General features: G+C 35.2%; 1 protein-coding gene across 2 annotated transcripts in view; it reads right to left on the reverse strand.

The window, feature by feature from the left end:
• Positions 1 to 17,264, reverse strand: part of LOC114653360 (desmoglein-2-like) — a 199,655-nt gene extending 182,391 nt beyond the window's left edge. The window contains exons 1-4 of one of the 2 annotated variants that reach the window (XM_051929344.1): positions 17,009 to 17,264; positions 6,993 to 7,139; positions 6,563 to 6,712; positions 6,194 to 6,338 (exon numbers count right to left, since the gene is read on the reverse strand). In XM_051929344.1, coding sequence (XP_051785304.1) covers positions 6,194 to 6,338; positions 6,563 to 6,712; positions 6,993 to 7,139; positions 17,009 to 17,059 — 493 coding nt within the window. In that variant the 5' untranslated portion in view covers positions 17,060 to 17,264. The remainder of the gene's footprint in view (positions 1 to 6,193; positions 6,339 to 6,562; positions 6,713 to 6,992; positions 7,140 to 17,008) is intronic. The other variant, XM_028803630.2, reaches the window with a different exon arrangement.
• Positions 17,265 to 17,707: the final 443 nt, after the last annotated feature.

Genomic DNA, 17,707 nt, shown 5'->3' on the forward strand with positions numbered 1-17,707 from the left:
GTACATCTGTTTGCCACCAGAGGTGAAAAAGTGATAAATACACAAGATATTCAAGTTGGTGTTACTGCTCTCAAAGAAAAATTGAAACAGTAAACCAATTCATAGTTGAAGTTGCACAGAACGTTTCTCCGTTTTAAGATACACAGTAAGACTTTGCAAATCTGCCAATGCTTTTCAATGGGAGATTCTGAAATTTTAAAACTAAGCACTATGCAATCTGTTCAAGATATCTCAACGAAACATTGAACCGTCTCTGCAAATTTCCTAGAAAACCATGTGTGCCACATTTCACCAAAATTGGTCCATCAGGGGTGCAAGTTGTTTCACGCAGACACACAGAAACAGTTATTGCAATAGGAGCTTCATACATTATATTCAAAAGCACCGCCAAAAACTTTGACTTGTGTAGACAAAATAGAAAATCAACATCAGTCTCCTAAAAGACAGACCAAACATTTGAAGAAATTAATAATAATGATGTTGGAAAGTTACACGTTTCATACAGTTTGTGACACAAAGTACCAAGGTATTGTTGTTCATCCCCCATTTCCCTTCAACCAAGCCCATCACCATTTATTTTAACACCTTGTACTACTGAACTTGTGTCTTAGGCAGCCTTAACCAAACTCAGTTCCACCTCAGTTGGAGACTTTCAATCATGGTATGCTTACAACTAGTGCTGGGCGGTATGACCAAAATTCTATATCACAATATTTTTCGAAATTACACCAGTTTCACAGTATTTGACGGTATTTTTTTCCCATGCATGAGTGGATGTCAACAACATTTTCCACTGCAATTACTGGCTAAGAATAACCTATTCCAATGTCATGAGAATTGTACATTGTACAAAAACACATTTTAATGTGCACACAAGTATTAATACAGGTTTGCATAGCCCCATAAAGTGATAGTTTTCAAGGGGGTGGCACTAATGAAGAGAAGGAATCACATTGCATGACAGATGCAGTCATAATATAGAGCCTTTTTATTGAACAATGTTTGCAAACAACTTAAACTAAAATTCTGACAACATATTTTCAACCATCCAAAGAGGCATTTAGACTTAGTAAAATATCCAGAGGTGCTTGTCAAAAGTTGTATTGCACTGAACATGTCTTAGAAAAGGAATAAATAGTAAATATTTTTTGTAAACCAACTACTCTTTGTTAATGTTAACAATCTCTGTCCACTGACATGTTAAAGTGACTTTTTAAACGACGTTACCATCATTAAACTGCATAATATTTAAACTAATAAATAATAACAATAAAATAAATAAAAGTGCAACTTCCAGTAATACAGGTACTCGTCGACATACGACCTATGCAAGTTACGACTGTTCGACTTTACGACGCGTTTGACAGTTTTCCCCCGCCAGCTGTTGGCAGCGACAGTTTCCCGCACTCTCAAGTCTCGCTACGCAGCAGTAAAAATATACGCAGCAGTGTTGCCCCACGTGTGTTTGTGTCTTGTTGTTTTGGCAATTTTCGATAATAATATAACCCTATAATATTAACACTAATAGCAGCTTTCTACTCAAAACGGCAAACTTGAGAAGCTGCCAGCATCAAACCCAGAAGCTCTTGATTGGGCAGTTCTTAGGATTGCACTACGCAAGCAGTCGCATCAACTGCTTACCGCAACCTGCTTTCTTTTTTCTTCTTGAATAAAAGCGCACTTGTTCTGTTATACTTGTACTTGTGAAAGTGTTTATTTGATATTTGGACTTCAGGCTTCACACCAGTCATTCTCAGTCACACACACCACTCACATCCACAGTTATCCCAGTCTCGTTCGTGCACAAGTTTTATATACAATCATCATATTCAAATGTTAACAGTTCCCACACACAACTGCTGACTCCCAATCAAGAGCTTCTGGGTTCGATGCTAGCAGCTTCTCGAGTTTACCGCTTTGAGTACAGAGCTGCTGTTATTGTTAATATTATACAATAAAAACATACATTTTATTTACGTCTGTAACAACCGCTGTAAATTTATAGTGCTTGTCAAAGTTAGCGTTCACACTCGCCCCGATATGACACTGCTCTTTTCAAATAAAGACGCGCTATAACAGAGGTGAACTCAGATCAGAGAAAACAGAAGCCCTCCCCGCAAGAAATGTCGACTCACAGTGTATGAATGGAGTATGGAAGAAGTGTGTTAAGCGTTATGTAAATACTTTTGCTGGATTTAACAGTGAACAAGAACTTGATGAGATTCGTGAAGAAATAGTGAAACTGTCAAAAGACCTTTCATTGGAATGTGAAATGGAAGATGTCGAGGAGTTGCTAGACCGGGAATCAGGTGAACTTATGAATGAAGAGCTGATAGAATTGGAAGAAGAAAGAGTGGCGGAAGAAGAAACAAGAGAATTGGAGTAAGACGAAGAGGAGGAGGTGCCACAAAGAATGTTCACCACAAAGGGATTGTCAGAAGATTTATCTCTACTGAATAAACTCCTCGCTCATTTTGAAAAAATGGACCCAAATATTGAACGATTTGCGAGGATTGAACGGATGGCACGCAACACATTTCGTCCTTATTGCGAAATTTATGAAGAGAAAAAAAAACAAACAATTCAGACGAAGCTCACTATGTTTATGAAAAGAGCAACTCCTCCCATCACCCCGTCCGCAGCCTCGCCTGATCTGATGAAGGCGATATCGACAACCCGCAGCCAAGCACCAGTGGTGCCAGGAATTAAATGTACAGTACAGTATTTCTTGTTTTGTACGTTTTCCACATATTAAACAAATTGTACTGTAGTATGCTGTGTTTGTCTTAGAAAGTAAGAAAATGTTGATAAAATATTACTTTAAGATGATTACAATATTATTACCCAGTCTAATATTCTTACCTTAAATTAACATAGGCCGACTTACGTCCAGATCAACTTACAACCAGTCAGTCGGAACCAATCGCGGTCGTAAGTCGACAAGTACCTGTAATACTATTACTTCCAAGACTTCAAGCCCAGGTGCATTACACAGTATTCACCAAATAAAAATAAAATAAAATAAAACAAGTGCAACTTGGTGATGACATCTTTACCAACTGAACCATCATTAAGGCAAACTGCATTAATATGCACCTTGCTTCAAGCTAAGCTATATGCATAAATAATAAAACTGCAACTTGCATTTATAATGCTATTTGTGGTATAGCCCTAAGGAATATTAGGGCTACAGTGAAGAAAAAAAAAATACTGACGCAGTGAAGAAAAAAAAAAACTATATGTCGAGATTAAAGTCGACATTTCCACTTTATTCTCGTAGTTTATTTTGTCATTAAAGTAGAATGTCGTAAACTAAACTTCATCCTAAAATCAATGATCTCAAACCCCGTCATAAGTTATGTAGCACATTAAATGCTTTGTGTTAAGTGTTTCCCGACCCAGTTGTTAATCGCTACGCTCTTCTTAAACTGACTTCCTCTTGCACTAAGAGGCAGTGATAGCTGTACAGAATACATTCACTTCATGTAGAATGCTAAGATAATTTTTCATGATGAAATGCATTAAAACAGGTATTAAACATGCACGGTAGTGTGGCGGTAGTGCTGCTCCCTCGTAGTAAGTGGTCCCCAGGTGTACATTCAGTGTAGAGAACTTTATGGCAGTTGTGACAAGGTCCCAAAAAACTGGATGTATGAATGGGTATCGCACAGGTTTAACTTAAATATTGTGTAAATGTTGGGTTCGTGATCTGGTGATTGAAGACACAAACACAGAATTCAATGGATGTTCTTCTGAGTGGGCTTTCTTTATTGCATGCGTGCTGTCTCTTTCTGACGTATTAAACCCCCAGTTCCTATCCTTCCTTTTTCTTTCTCCACATAACCAATCGCCACACGATAAACATCCTTGTGAAATTAAAACTAGTTATAAACTTAGACCACGGAATGTTCAGAACTTTAAAAGAAAATCTTCGTTATACATGTTTAATTATGCCGTCCATTCATGGGTTGCGCCCATCCCCGCAAGCATTGTGTGCAAGGCAGGAGGAAATCCTGAACTTGGCGCCAGAACATTGCAGGGTGAATACGAGCAATACATACACTAGCAGGGTTAATATAGCATAACAAAACCCGTCATCCTACATGACTTTGAAAGGAAACTGAAGCACGCCGAGTAAACCCACCAGAAAAACATGCAAATTCAAAGCAGGGAACACCCGGGACCCCATTGCTACGAGACAGCAGTGCAACCTCCACGCCACCGTTTCCAAAACAAAACTCCACATTTATTTCACATGGCTGTTGTTCCTTTAATAAGAAATAGCAGTTGGTAAATATCTTTCATGAATCTAGATATCTGGTGCTTTCCCAGAAAACTTTAAGCCCTGTGAACAGAAACCATGACATTCCAAAGACAGAAAAAGTTATAGCCCACCACATTCTCCTGGCCAGGGGCAGTTTTGCACACCAAACGGAATCCAAGGCAATTTCCTAAACCTTATTTAGATAATACCTCAGGAACCTTGCAGAACAGCTATGACAAAAACTTCATCAATGGCAAGACTTGCGCACTTCTAAAAAAATAACTTACATTCAGGCATGGATCTAAAAAATGTTTCATGACTGCTGTCAATTCACAGCTACCCTTCCTCATTTCTCTAGAACAACACCCTACGTATCCTCATTTTTCAATATGGATCAGCTACAAAGGCCCAACACGCACACAAAAAAAAAAGATAGCAGTGTTGCATTCTCTTTCCAATTCCATTACTTGATATAAACTTTCTCAAGGCTTAAGACCACTGAAATACTTTGATGATTCATAATAGTCATTTATAAGGCACATTTGCATTGATTGCAGCAACTACAATACAGACACACACGTTGTAGTTCATTACAAAGAAAACAGCCACCATACAGTTGTATGAAGAAGGCAATGCTGCTAAAATGCTAGAAATCATCTCAAAATTCAGGGTGCCAGGAGAACAAAAGGAGATGTTACCATCTTCAGGTTCATTAGTGAAGAATCAAGTGAATGCCAGAAATCAAAGTACAAATCTCGTTGGTTAAAATGAAATTAACTAATTGGAAGGTGCTCTAGTTCTTGTATTTAGTGCAAAGGGGAGCAGCAGCAATGTCTAACTACAAAGGTTACACCCAGGAAATCAAGAAACTACAAATATCAAGGTTCAATACATGTGACAATAAACATAGTCAGTTAACAGGGCCATAATCTGACCCAAAAAGTTAAGTCTTAAATCATAGTTAAAATGTAGCCTTAATTTGTTAACAAAATTAAGACCAAGGAACAGGCAAAAAAAAAAAAAAAATTCAAAGCAGATGATTGCAGTTCTTTTTCAACCTTCTACTAAACTAAGAAACAAAAAACACACTACTATTGTAGTCTTTCTACCCACAGCTCCTTCTTAACAATTTTTATTTGGAAAAATAAATAAATAAATACATACACACATAAACACACAATTAAATGGAAAAATTACTTAGTAAGTCAAAAATAACCTTTCAGTGGTGTGTACTGAGATAATTTATATGCATTATGCAAAAAATAGTGTGCATATTTTCATTTTGCCAAACTTTGTTGGTAGTGATTCACTACCTTTAAAGAAATGTTGTTTGCAGTTTAATAATGAAATATAATATTGAAAGTGATTCATTTCTTTGGCTAAAAACACAAAGACCTCAATTACAAGAAACATTTCCTAATAATAACACACATTTTAAAATTAATAATAGAAAAACATATATCCAAAACATTCCTGTTTTAATTTTTTCTTGTATATCAGTATCATTTGACTTTATATACTATACACAAATAATGCATATTGACTAAAAAATAGTACATGAAATACTACCAGATTTCTAAGAATAAGGATGGATGTTAGTATACTATATAACCATACAGTCTGAAAACACATACTGTACAATAACAATTACAGTAATACATTTTTTATATATGAAAACCATGTTCAGTAGTTTAATGTAGAGAACTTAGCTGTGATTGAAATAATTAACTGTTGCCAAAACAAATCTAAAGAATTCACTATCTTTCCTTTATATAAAGTGTACACTTAGTATGAAAAGCTGTGTATTTATTGTCTGGCACAGACTTTTAGCAAAAATGTATTTAGAAAAAAACTATTTAAATACATAATCTTTAACCACATAAACAGCAGCAGGGGGGACAATAAGTGGAGTAATTTTTTTTTTCTTACCTGGCTCGCTTAATTCTTTGATTTCTGCATTATACAATAAGTATTGGAAAACAGGAGGGTTGTCATTGACATCATCTATCTTGACCACCAGATCTATGGGCTTTTCCACTTCTTTTCCAGTATTGTCCAAAGCAAATCCTTTCAGCTGCAATAAAATTAAAATATTCACATGCATATTTCTCTTACTGGAAGAGATGAAAATTCAAATTTTAAATTATTTTAAAAAAGGTCCAATCAAACTGGGATAGTTGGCTTATCTTTAAGTAAAAAACAATGATATGATAAAATTACAGTAATAAAGTGATTTAATGAAGTTAAAATCAAAAATTGATTCATTTTCTGTACATAAAACACAGCACATGTACTTACAACAAATCGGTTATACTGCTCTCTGTCCACAATGCCCGTAATACTGACTTCACCAGTTTGTTCATTAACAATAAATAAGCGGAATGGTAGTTCATTGGCTCCTTTTCCTGATATTTTGTAATATGCGACATTTGCAGCATCAGACCGAATCTGTTTAGAAAAAAGTTTGCATTATGGAGTTATTTTTCTTCAATATATACAACGAGCACTATGATTTTCAGATGTACTGAATAGGGAATTATATCTACGTTACATTGCATTACAGTAACTCACTGAAGCTGTTATATCACTGTAATATTGTGTTCAGCTGTTAACAAATCAAGATTTTATAAAGCTATATTAACATAATGTTAATAAATATACTTTCAGTAAAATAGTCAGATTCTCTAGTAAGACATAAATTTATTAAATAAAATGAAATATTTATTACTTTTGCAATTGGATTTTTACTACTATAATCTTCATTTTCTCTTATTCTGATGGGAGGAACTATCCATTCTCTCTTTTGTCTATGATGTACTTCTCCATTTTCAACATTAAAAACTGTCAGCGTTGCCTCTCCGTATTTTTGAAGTATCTAAATAAAGAGAGAGAAAGAAATTAATGTTGTTTTCTGCAAGCTTAAATTTAAATAAAACAAGTAGTACATACAGTATTCATTAAAATTAAATATACTGATTACTATTTTGTTTAAAAAATGTAATATTCTCAATGACAGTTAGCAAATATACTAAATACGGGTTGATAATACATATTTAACTATCCAACTACTTTTGAAACCAGCTTTTTTCAATCATGAGGCTTGCAACAAGTAATGCATAGCAAAAAACAAGTTCAGGATGGCATGCAAATGCACCACAATATAAACTCACATACAACTTTGCTCATTCTCTTTGGCCCAATACAGAGACACCACTAAACATACTGTATAAACATATATCTGCACTGTGGTGGAAAAGCCTTTGATAAATTCATGTGAAGACATGTCAAAAATACAAACTCCACACAGTAATAGTTTGTGCACAATTATTACATAATCTAAAAATTTAACAAAACACTACAGAAGCTTGCATACCAAGACCTCATTTCACCCTGCTATCTTTCAGGTATTGTTCCCTCAGAATGAAATAGTTAAATATTTTATATACCATGTGAACAGAAAAAGGGAAAGAGAAAATGATGAAGTAAAGAGGCTAACAATTACAATATTGTCAACTTATTAAAAAAAAAAAGAGTTTTTTTTTTTTTTTACTGAAAACAGTAATGCTCACTGACTAGATTATTTCTGTGGGCACTTCAAGTATTTTCCAAATATTTTTTGTGCAGCCCATAAGGGGTGAAACAACAGCACAATGGTAAAGGCTGCCTAATGGACTCAGTGCCCTAGGTTTGAAACTTGGGCTACCTTGCTGTGAATGTGGTATATGCATGTTTTTTCCTTCTACATTCCCATTTAAAATTAACTGGAAATGTGTGAGTGTGGGTCTATATAGGAGTAGTGCCCTGTGCTGAGCGGTTTCCTGCCTCTTGGCCAATGCAAAGCATGTTTAAGAATGTTTTATTATGTTATAGCCATAAAGGTCATTGCAGGTAAATGGATAAAAACCTGTCCTCTGCAGGGAGAACTTTCAAAAAGTTTTAAGTAATGTTATCAATTGTCAAGAACCAAACAGCCAATACATTTTGGCTTTTGATCACATAGTTTTAAAGAAGAGCTGGCAAATGCTATCATAGAGTTTTACATAAACTGCCACCTGACAAGATCATCATGCTCTACTCTTTAAGTCTTATCCTTTCTCCTCAAACTGTGCAAGTATGCTGCATTTTACACAAAATTGTTGCATCCAATAGGAAATGGCAGAGGTGCTATTTCAAAGATCATTTATTTTTCTAAGCTTTTTGTATTGCACTTTTTTTATGGTATTAGAGATACAATAGGCGGCACGGTGGTGCAGTGGGTAGCGCTGCTGCCTCGCAGTTGGGGGACCTGGGTTCACTTCCCGGGTCCTCCCTGCATGGAGTTTGCATGTTCTCCCCGTGTCTGCGTGGGTTTCCTCCGGGCGCTCCGGTTTCCTCCCACAGTCCAAAGACATGCAGGTTAGGTGGATTGGCGATTCTAAATTGGCCCTAGTGTGTGCTTGGTGTGTTTGTGTGTGTCCTGCGGTGGGTTGGCACCCTGCCCGGGATTGGTTCCTGCCTTGTGCCCTGTGTTGGCTGGGATTGGCTCCAGCAGACCCCCGTGACCCTGTGTTCGGGTTCAGCGGGTTGGAAAATGGATGGATGGAGATACAATAAAAACATCTACAGGTGTGTAACACTCAGATGCAATGTTATGCTGGAAACATAAATTTATGGTACATTTAAAACATCTTAAAAATGCTGCTTTGCTAGACATGTCTCAGTTTCTTACTGTACTGCCATTATCATAGTTAAATTAATTTGTAATAATGGAGAGTGCAGGGGAAAGAATAATTTTTAAGAATAAATTGAACAGAGCATTTTATTTTCCAAGAAGGGATTTACACTCAGTAGATATATGTTCACCAAGAGTGTGTTCCTATGCATGAAACTAGTGGTGATTTGAAACTTCAAGAATTTGCCCTGGGGTCAGACAAGTGCAGCATATAGTAGATTAGACTAGTAAAAACAGATAAATACATAAAAAAATTGTTACACAATATTGCATCTTTCAAGGACTATCAAGTTTGAATTCCTTTTCACTTTATTGTGTTCTAAATCTTTCTGAACACCTAGCATATCACATGAATTTGTGTTTTACTCTCTTTAAAAGTATTAAACCATTTTTCTTTGTGATGAAGTCAGAATGATAGTGGTACACCACTTTAGCACTGGAACAAAAAGAAAATTGGTGCACCAATTAAAACAACTACAATACATGGTCGCACTCTGCCAGTTACTGAATGAAAACATATGGCAAGCTGAATTAACATTTAGAGGTATTTCAAAATTAATTTCAAATATCTTAAAATGCAGATCACTATTTAAGATCTGAAATTTGTTTCTTGATATATTAAAATATGTTCTCTTACATTTGAAGATATCTACAACACATTTTGAGATTTTAAAATAAATTTATAGATAAGAGGGGCACAGGGTGTGGGTGTGTGTGTGTTCGCCCTGTGATGGCCCTTTCCAAGTTTTTTTCCTGCCTCGTGCCCTATGCTAGGTGGGATAGACTCTGGCATCCCACAACCCTGGTCTGGCCTCCAAAGGTCATGCGAAAGGCCAATTTCCCCTACACTGAAAAAAGTATAACATTGATGTTGTTCATTCAACGTAAATTTTCTCTTTCAAGCAATTTAAGATTAGTCATTTAGTGTTGTAGCTTGAAATATTTGGTTTCAGATCTCAATCAAAGTAAAAAAAAATGTTTGTACCAAAGTAAGTTATGGTGGAAGGAATAAACATAAAAATCCTATTTCAGTTAACCTAATGTTTTAGGGTGTTCATGTGCTGTGTGCGAGGGGCCGTCTGTATATTCTTCCGGTCGAACTTTCCAGCATGCTGGCTTTCCAACTGACAAAAAAGAAGAACACTTTCCTGAATGGAGTGGATATACAGGTCTGGTCATTTTCAGCAGCAGACTTTTATAACTGACGATTTCTGGTAAGTAACCCTGTTTCTCAACTGTTCATTTTAAGTATTAAGAACTTGTAATAAAGAAAGCTGTAGAAACGTTTAATAATTTTTTGTTGTATATTTCAGATTTACACTGCAAAATGCTTGTGTATTTGCACTAGATTTTATATAAATATAAAACGAACACCATTGGAATGTGTTATGTTCATAATATTTCTAATAGCATAAAAACAGGTTACGACCAATAAACCATTTTAAATTGTAAAACATATTTACTTCAGTATAAAACATGTGAATTACACCCAATCACTAAATGATTTACTTCAACTTGAAAATTGTGGGTTCAATAAGATAAAAAGAATTATATTGGTTCAGATTTAAAATATTAAGTGTAAATCATTACCTTAATTATTTTAAGTTGAATGGAGGTTATACTTTTTTCAGTGCAGGCAATTAATAAGGTACAGTAATCCCTCGCTACTTCGCGGTTCACTTTTCGCGGATTCACGACTTCGTGGGTTTTTAAATACAAGTGATTGCCCGCCTATCGCGGAAGTTATGTTCCAGACCCATCAGCAACAGGAGAAAATCCGCGATATAGAAAGACCATATAAATAAACATTTTTATAGTTTAAGCCTTAAAATACCCATCCCACATGCTTTAAACACATGTAAACTTATAAAACACACTTTGTTAACACATATGATATGTGGATGTCGGGCTAAGGATATGAGTAACATCTCACTATTATAAAACATTTTAACTTCATGCAAGACAAGACAGTGAGACAGGAAAATAGGTGCTGTACAGGCTTTTAAATTACTGACACGCAGAGCGACAAGCAGCACAAAGCAAGCACAAAGTCCACTTCTCCTTAGCGTTTAATCAGCTCCCCACCCCCTTCACAATTCGAAGTGGCAGGAGCATACTGCGCCTCTGGGGAGGGGGATTTGAGCGAACGTGCGTTCAGCCCTCACACACCCCCACTCCTCCTCCTCCTTCCGAAAGCGCAGAGCGACAAGTAGGCTTTTTGGCAGAAGCAGCACAAAGTCCATTTCTGCTCAGCGTGAGTTCAGCTGCCCCCCTTCACAAAGCGAGTGCAGACACATCGACGTCTGATCGCTGCGTGCAGTGTGCAGTGTTGGTCTGCGGTGTTTAAGAATGTAGAAAGTGTTTAAGAGCATAGGAAGTGTTTATAAGAGTGTGGGAACGGTTAACAAGACAGTGAGAAAGGTTTATAAGAGTGTGGGAAGGGTTTATAAATCCTTAAAATATATATAAATAATAAAATAAATATAGGTCACTACTTCGCGGATTTTCACCTATCGCGGGGGGCTCTGGAACGTAACCCCCGCGATAGGTGAGGGATGACTGTACATCAAATAAAATCAAATAAATAAATTAAGCAGACTAGCAAATGACATGGCATTTTCAAATGTCTCAAATAACTGTGTGAATTTCAAGATATCTCAAATACTTTTTTCAGATATCTCAAACTGACCTTGCGAGCATTTTAAGATATCTCGAAATAACAAATGTGAGTTAATATGACTATGTCTAAAACACATTGATTACATTTCTAGATATCTTAAAATAACATACAGATCACTTTGAGATATCTGAAATGCATTTTAAATTACTCAAAATAAACTATGAGATATCAGAATTATTTTCAGATGTCTGTGATACATTTAAAGATATATTAAATGTATTTCCAGATAAGTCAAAATGCATTTTGAGAAATCTCTAAAAGTTCATTTGTCTTGCTATACAGAGTGACCATGCAATGGAGGTCTTTCATCTGCATATTAAAAAAGATATGTCTGAATTAATATACAGACAAGGAAAAAAAATTGCAACTGTTTACAACAGGTGCACCTATTTCAAACAGATAGGTGTATCAAATCTTAACATGCAATTTATATTAAATATACAGTAAATGTGTTAATCTGCAGGATCACACTCACTACAAGAATAACATGAAAATATATGAACATTGCATTCTCATTTTACAGTAAAAGTAAGTTGACTCACACCCAATAACAGTAATAAACAGAGATAAAAAGTATATTTTTGCCTTATTACTGGCATAAAGGAAATATACCCATCTACAGCATATCTGAAATTTGAGGAAGAATTAAAATGAAGGTTTACAACTAATTTTTAACTGATAAAACATGTTTATTCTAATTGACTCTAGCGAATTTATTTGAACTCTAATTGCACTATAGCATTACCAAGGTGTGTAAATCTACTGCACATATATCAGAAGCAGACTGAAATAAACAGATAAAACCTTGACAGGGTTCACTTGACCCACCTTTATAAGTACAAAGTTCACTAACAACCAGATACCAAGTGCACATTGCATATGCAAATTGTGCTCTCACTTTCCTTATCACACTTTACTTATTATTACTGCAGTTATTCTATTATATTCATCTGTCTTTAGCACACAACAGCTTTTGCTTTTTAAGATGACTAGTATCTACACTAAAAAAATGGAATCTACCTGTATTCTAGATGCTCCTGGTGTTCTAGAACTTTAACCTTCCCATAGTCTCTTATAACCTTCCTTAATCCAACAGCTTTTTGTATGCCTTGGATATTTCATCATATCCTTGACCACCAAAACCAAGACATTCCATCAAAAGACATCTGTTGGTGAAAAACTTAACCTCAACCCAAAATAATAATAAAAAAACACTTCCTTTTCAATTTTATATTGCACAGAAACAGAAGTGTGCTTAATAAATGAGAGAACACCACTCAAGCTTCTCTGGCTAGCCAATATGTGCATGCTTTTCCAAGTTTTCTTCAAGTTAAGAAACACTTCCTGACTTCAGTCTTAAATGCACGTTACCTTAAATATCAACAGAGTCCTCAAGCATATGATTTAAATTACAGTATTTACATTAATCTATTTTCACAACCCAGTCACTCCACTCATGTTCACTGATAGCAAGATACTGTCCTAGCAGAATCAATCACAAGGCTAAAATGCTTTATATAAACTGAGGCAATTTAATGATGACAATCCCTGTTCATAGAGTATTGTATTGTGAAATAAAACACAAATAAGCACACACAGTACAACAGCTCCAAACATAGTGCACATATCTTTAGAATTTAACCTTTGGAGCAAGCCTTACCAAAGGGCAACTGCTCTTTAAAGCCACCCAGGCTATACAACTGCAAACAGGAGTGGTGTTTTGTTTTTTATTACTCTTTTGGAAATGACATCATTGTGCTATTAAATATATTTGTTTCACGTGTGGCAAAAATTTATTTCATTAAATCACTGTGAAAAATGCACAGTTTTGACAAAAAATATTAATTGACAACAATAACAGAATTATTGAAGTCATCATTAATGCCATGTGTTACTTGTTGACCAATACATGACAAATAAATTAATTATCTTGACAGGGCTTAATTATTCCTTAATTGAAACTTAATACAAAATTGTCACAACAACATTATTACAGCAGGCAGGTTATATCCTATGTCATTGATAGTCTAATATGGCTAAAAAGTGCAGGACTTTTATTCACAACCCAAGAGACAAATATAATTCTTGGAAATCTGTATTTATTTACTGAAAACAGCACAGAGGAGATATGTTGTGCCAAGTTAGTTATAACAAATAAATACATGAAATAATAAACAAAATCAATGTTCAGCTGAAATGTTGATGACATTTACATAGTCCTGTAGATTGGGTACAGATTGAAGTATGTTGTAAGACATTAAAGTGGAGACATAATAACTAATATGTGTCATTTGGTCAAATTAAAATTGTCTCATTATCTCATCTAATTTATTCTTTAAAAAGGAAAAGTACTGTTTCATCATCATAACAGGTCATTTTTTTGTTATTGGCTTTCCAGTATTGGAAAAGAAAGCAATCAACAAGATTATATAGGAAACAATATTGAAAGGCATCCAAATCTATGTTAACTGATGAAAAATTAGACTTCAAAAGAATATAACACAATTGGACCTGCTATACTTCAAACACTTTTAATTGCTCAGTAAATAAGTCTGCATTGTCAGTGACCAGCCACAGGATTCAAAACAAGTGTCTCCGCGAGATTTTATGCCATAGCACTAACCATTGTGAAGCCAAAACATTTTCACATCACTTATAAAAAGTGGTTTGAAGCTTACTAATTAAACTAGTCACTTTGTCTGCAGATCCTCAGTTGCCTCCAAGCACTCCCCAAAGGGAACTATGGCAGTGTGAAAGTATATTTTGTTGGGTTGCTCCACACAGCCTCTCAAATTATTTTACCAGTTTTCTAGGTTTCAACTCTGTTGTTTGGTTAAAATTAATTTCTAACTTTATGAAGCCTTTAAAAACTTGTGAGTTCACTCATCACAACTACAATATACTAATGAATTCCCAGATACACTGTGAGAGTGTTTACAGTACATATTAAACACACATACAAACTGAGACTACATAGACACTACTGACAAAGCAAACTACAGTATAGTTGACCTTATTTCAATGTCAGCCAGTGTCACTTCTTAAAAAAGTGAAGCAATCACTAAATCTTTATGGACTATGTCATGTTATAAAATATATAATTACAGCCTAGTGTTGACATAAAAGTTTCTTCGTTTTGTTATCCACGTTGTTTATTGAAACTATCTACAAACGGCTTTGTTAAATCTCAAATACAAAATCCATCCATTCACTTTGTGAAATGGTTTATGTGTTACAAGGTCATGGGAAGCTAGAGCTATAACCAACACTAGATGGAAAACTAATACTGGGTACACACTTTCACACTCACTCCCAATTTACCAGCTTAGACTTAGCAGTCTTTGGACTATTTACCTATGCCTGTACAAGCAGAGGCAGAACACAACAAAAAAAAAAAAACAAATCCAGGCCAGAACTCAAATCGAGTCTTGTGTTGTGTGCTACCAGGCTACCTCACCTCTATTACAATATGAAAAAAAAAGGTGGTATACTGTACATGTATAAACATCTCATCTCATGTCAACACCAATATATTAGATAGAAATTGTATAAGGCGAAATAAAGAACAAAAAAAACAAAAAACATTAAACCGTCATCTACCCCTTTACCCATGCTAGTATTTTGCTACTCCTGTGTCCAAACCCTTGAAAACCATCCATCTATTCCTCTACATCAGACACACTTTTCCAGTTCATGGCCAATATGAATAACAGTCACAAAGCTGAAACACCCTGTGGATGAGAAACTAGTGCGTATAAAATATTTCCATAACAAACAAATAAATAAACAAGCATTTGAAAAAGCATAGCAAGGTAAGAATAATGCATTCAGAAATATTAACCCCTGTGACTACAAGTTGTATCTAAACTGTAAAAGTATGTTAGGAACTCTCCCTCGGGGCACGTTGTCACAAATTTAAATATATACAACTGCTGAAGCAGAATTTTCAGGGTTAGAATCTAATCAGTGCCCACTAAAGACATACACAATATCCATCCATCCATTATCCAACCCGCTATATCCTAACTACTGGGTCACGGGGGTCTGCTGGAGCCAATCCCAGCCAACAAAGGGTGCAAGGCAGGAAACAAACCCTAGGCATTGTGCTAGCCCACCGCAGCATACACAAAATTAAAGAGAAAATGCGAATCAATCCTCAAAAACAATTACGTTGACACAGACTTTAATTCCTTATACAAAAACTGTCAGTTAAATGTAATGCATTCATTGGATTAATTAACCTCCTTATTACTTTAAGATAATCTTTTTCAAATAAAAACTGAGGATCTACTTTGTACAGCATTTCTAACAGCACATATCTACTCTAAATTTGTGACACTATCACTCCTGTCCTTAGTGTTTCTTTATCCGTTTTGTGGCAGCGATCTGGTTTGCTTCTCAAACACCCGTCTTTGTAATTCCTTTCGGACAAAACTAACATTCTTCTGGCAAGTGTGCGACACTAAACTATCCTATATTTGTAAATACAGATATGCACACAACCTAAATATTGTCAACCTCATTTACCAAGAAGTTAAAAAAATGATCAAATTTGTTTTTAACTTAAAAGTTTGTAATATTTGATAGAATACTACAATGCGTAATAATGTGAATCACTGGAACAACTAGTGTAATTTTCTTTGCATTCCTTCAGAATAAATAAAAAAATATCACGTACTGTTAACCGCTAAATAGGTATTTGACTTTTCCATATCCATACAATTTACACACGAATATATCTTTAACACAGAAATACACCACTAATATTCGTGCCTTGTGGTGTTATGCACAAAATACTGCCTGGACAAAACACTTGCTATATGACAAGAAGCACTGAAAAATCGTCAGTTTTCAAATGCTTTTTATTTAGACTCATTTGGAGTTAAGTTGCGACACAATGAACTTAGCCATGTTTTTACAATATGCCTGAACGATTTTCGAATTCATATATCGATTGGAACTGATAAATGTCCCTAATCGATTTGTTCTTGCAAATACAACTACACTGGGGATCATCCGTCAGACGAGAGTCAAATCAGCAAAAGTCAATGCTCCCCCACCTCTTTAAGGCATCTGTCACTTAGTTTGAAGTGGTGATCGCGTCCTGATTGAGATGTTCAGAAAAAACAACCTCTCCCTAAAAATGAACACCGGAGCGCGTCCTTAAGGCCGCCATGTACACCTAAATACTTCGACCACACAAGGCAGGTTAGCTTACTGTACGTTTAAAGAAACAGCAACATATCAACTTCTTATAAAACAATTTCGACAAGATTGTCTTCGCAGTGCATACAATACGTACACCAGCTAATGATTAAAAAACGTCGCTCGAATATTATTAAACTGCACTCACCGTCTGTAATACGACAAGCAATAAGCCAACGTGCAAAGCACGAAGAGACATATCGAGGAAGCCCTTTAAAAATCTCCTTTGATCCAAATGTTCGAACTTGTTGTGCTTTACTTCTTTTATTCCTGATTTCTTTCTCTTTTTCACTCAGTTTCTTTCTTTTACAAATCAGTTGCACGTAGTGTCCGGGAGATTGTTACACACACGACTGTATTCTGTCTACGAATAAAAGCAATGAAACGAGGTGCGTCATTTTCGTTTCAGCCACACCCAACCTGGGATGGTCAAGGAGGATTCACCTTTTTCAAGAAACTTTATTTCCATTGAAACTTGCTTTCCGTTTCATAGTTGTTATGGGGTGTACACGTAACCTTCTTTAACCTTTTTGTTAAATGTTTTGTATCATACGGGAATATAATGATATATGATATCAGAAAATACTGAAAGCAGAAAAGTTTAAAAAAAGTAAGGAACCTGGAGCGTCAACAATAAATAAATATTAATCTGTAAAGTCTAGAAATAGTTTTATTTAATTTTCAGTGTAGTTGTGTAATATTAATATGTACAATTGATGTAAATGGATATATTTTATGCATATACAATGTAGCTCCTAATATTATTAAATTCATTATAATGCAATTATTTGGGCTAAACAATAAATTTATCACAATTAAATAGTATGTAATAAATTTGTAGGGGGAT

This window comes from Erpetoichthys calabaricus, chromosome 6 (assembly GCF_900747795.2).
Source record: "Erpetoichthys calabaricus chromosome 6, fErpCal1.3, whole genome shotgun sequence".
In the NCBI taxonomy this organism is placed as follows: domain Eukaryota; kingdom Metazoa; phylum Chordata; class Cladistia; order Polypteriformes; family Polypteridae; genus Erpetoichthys; species Erpetoichthys calabaricus.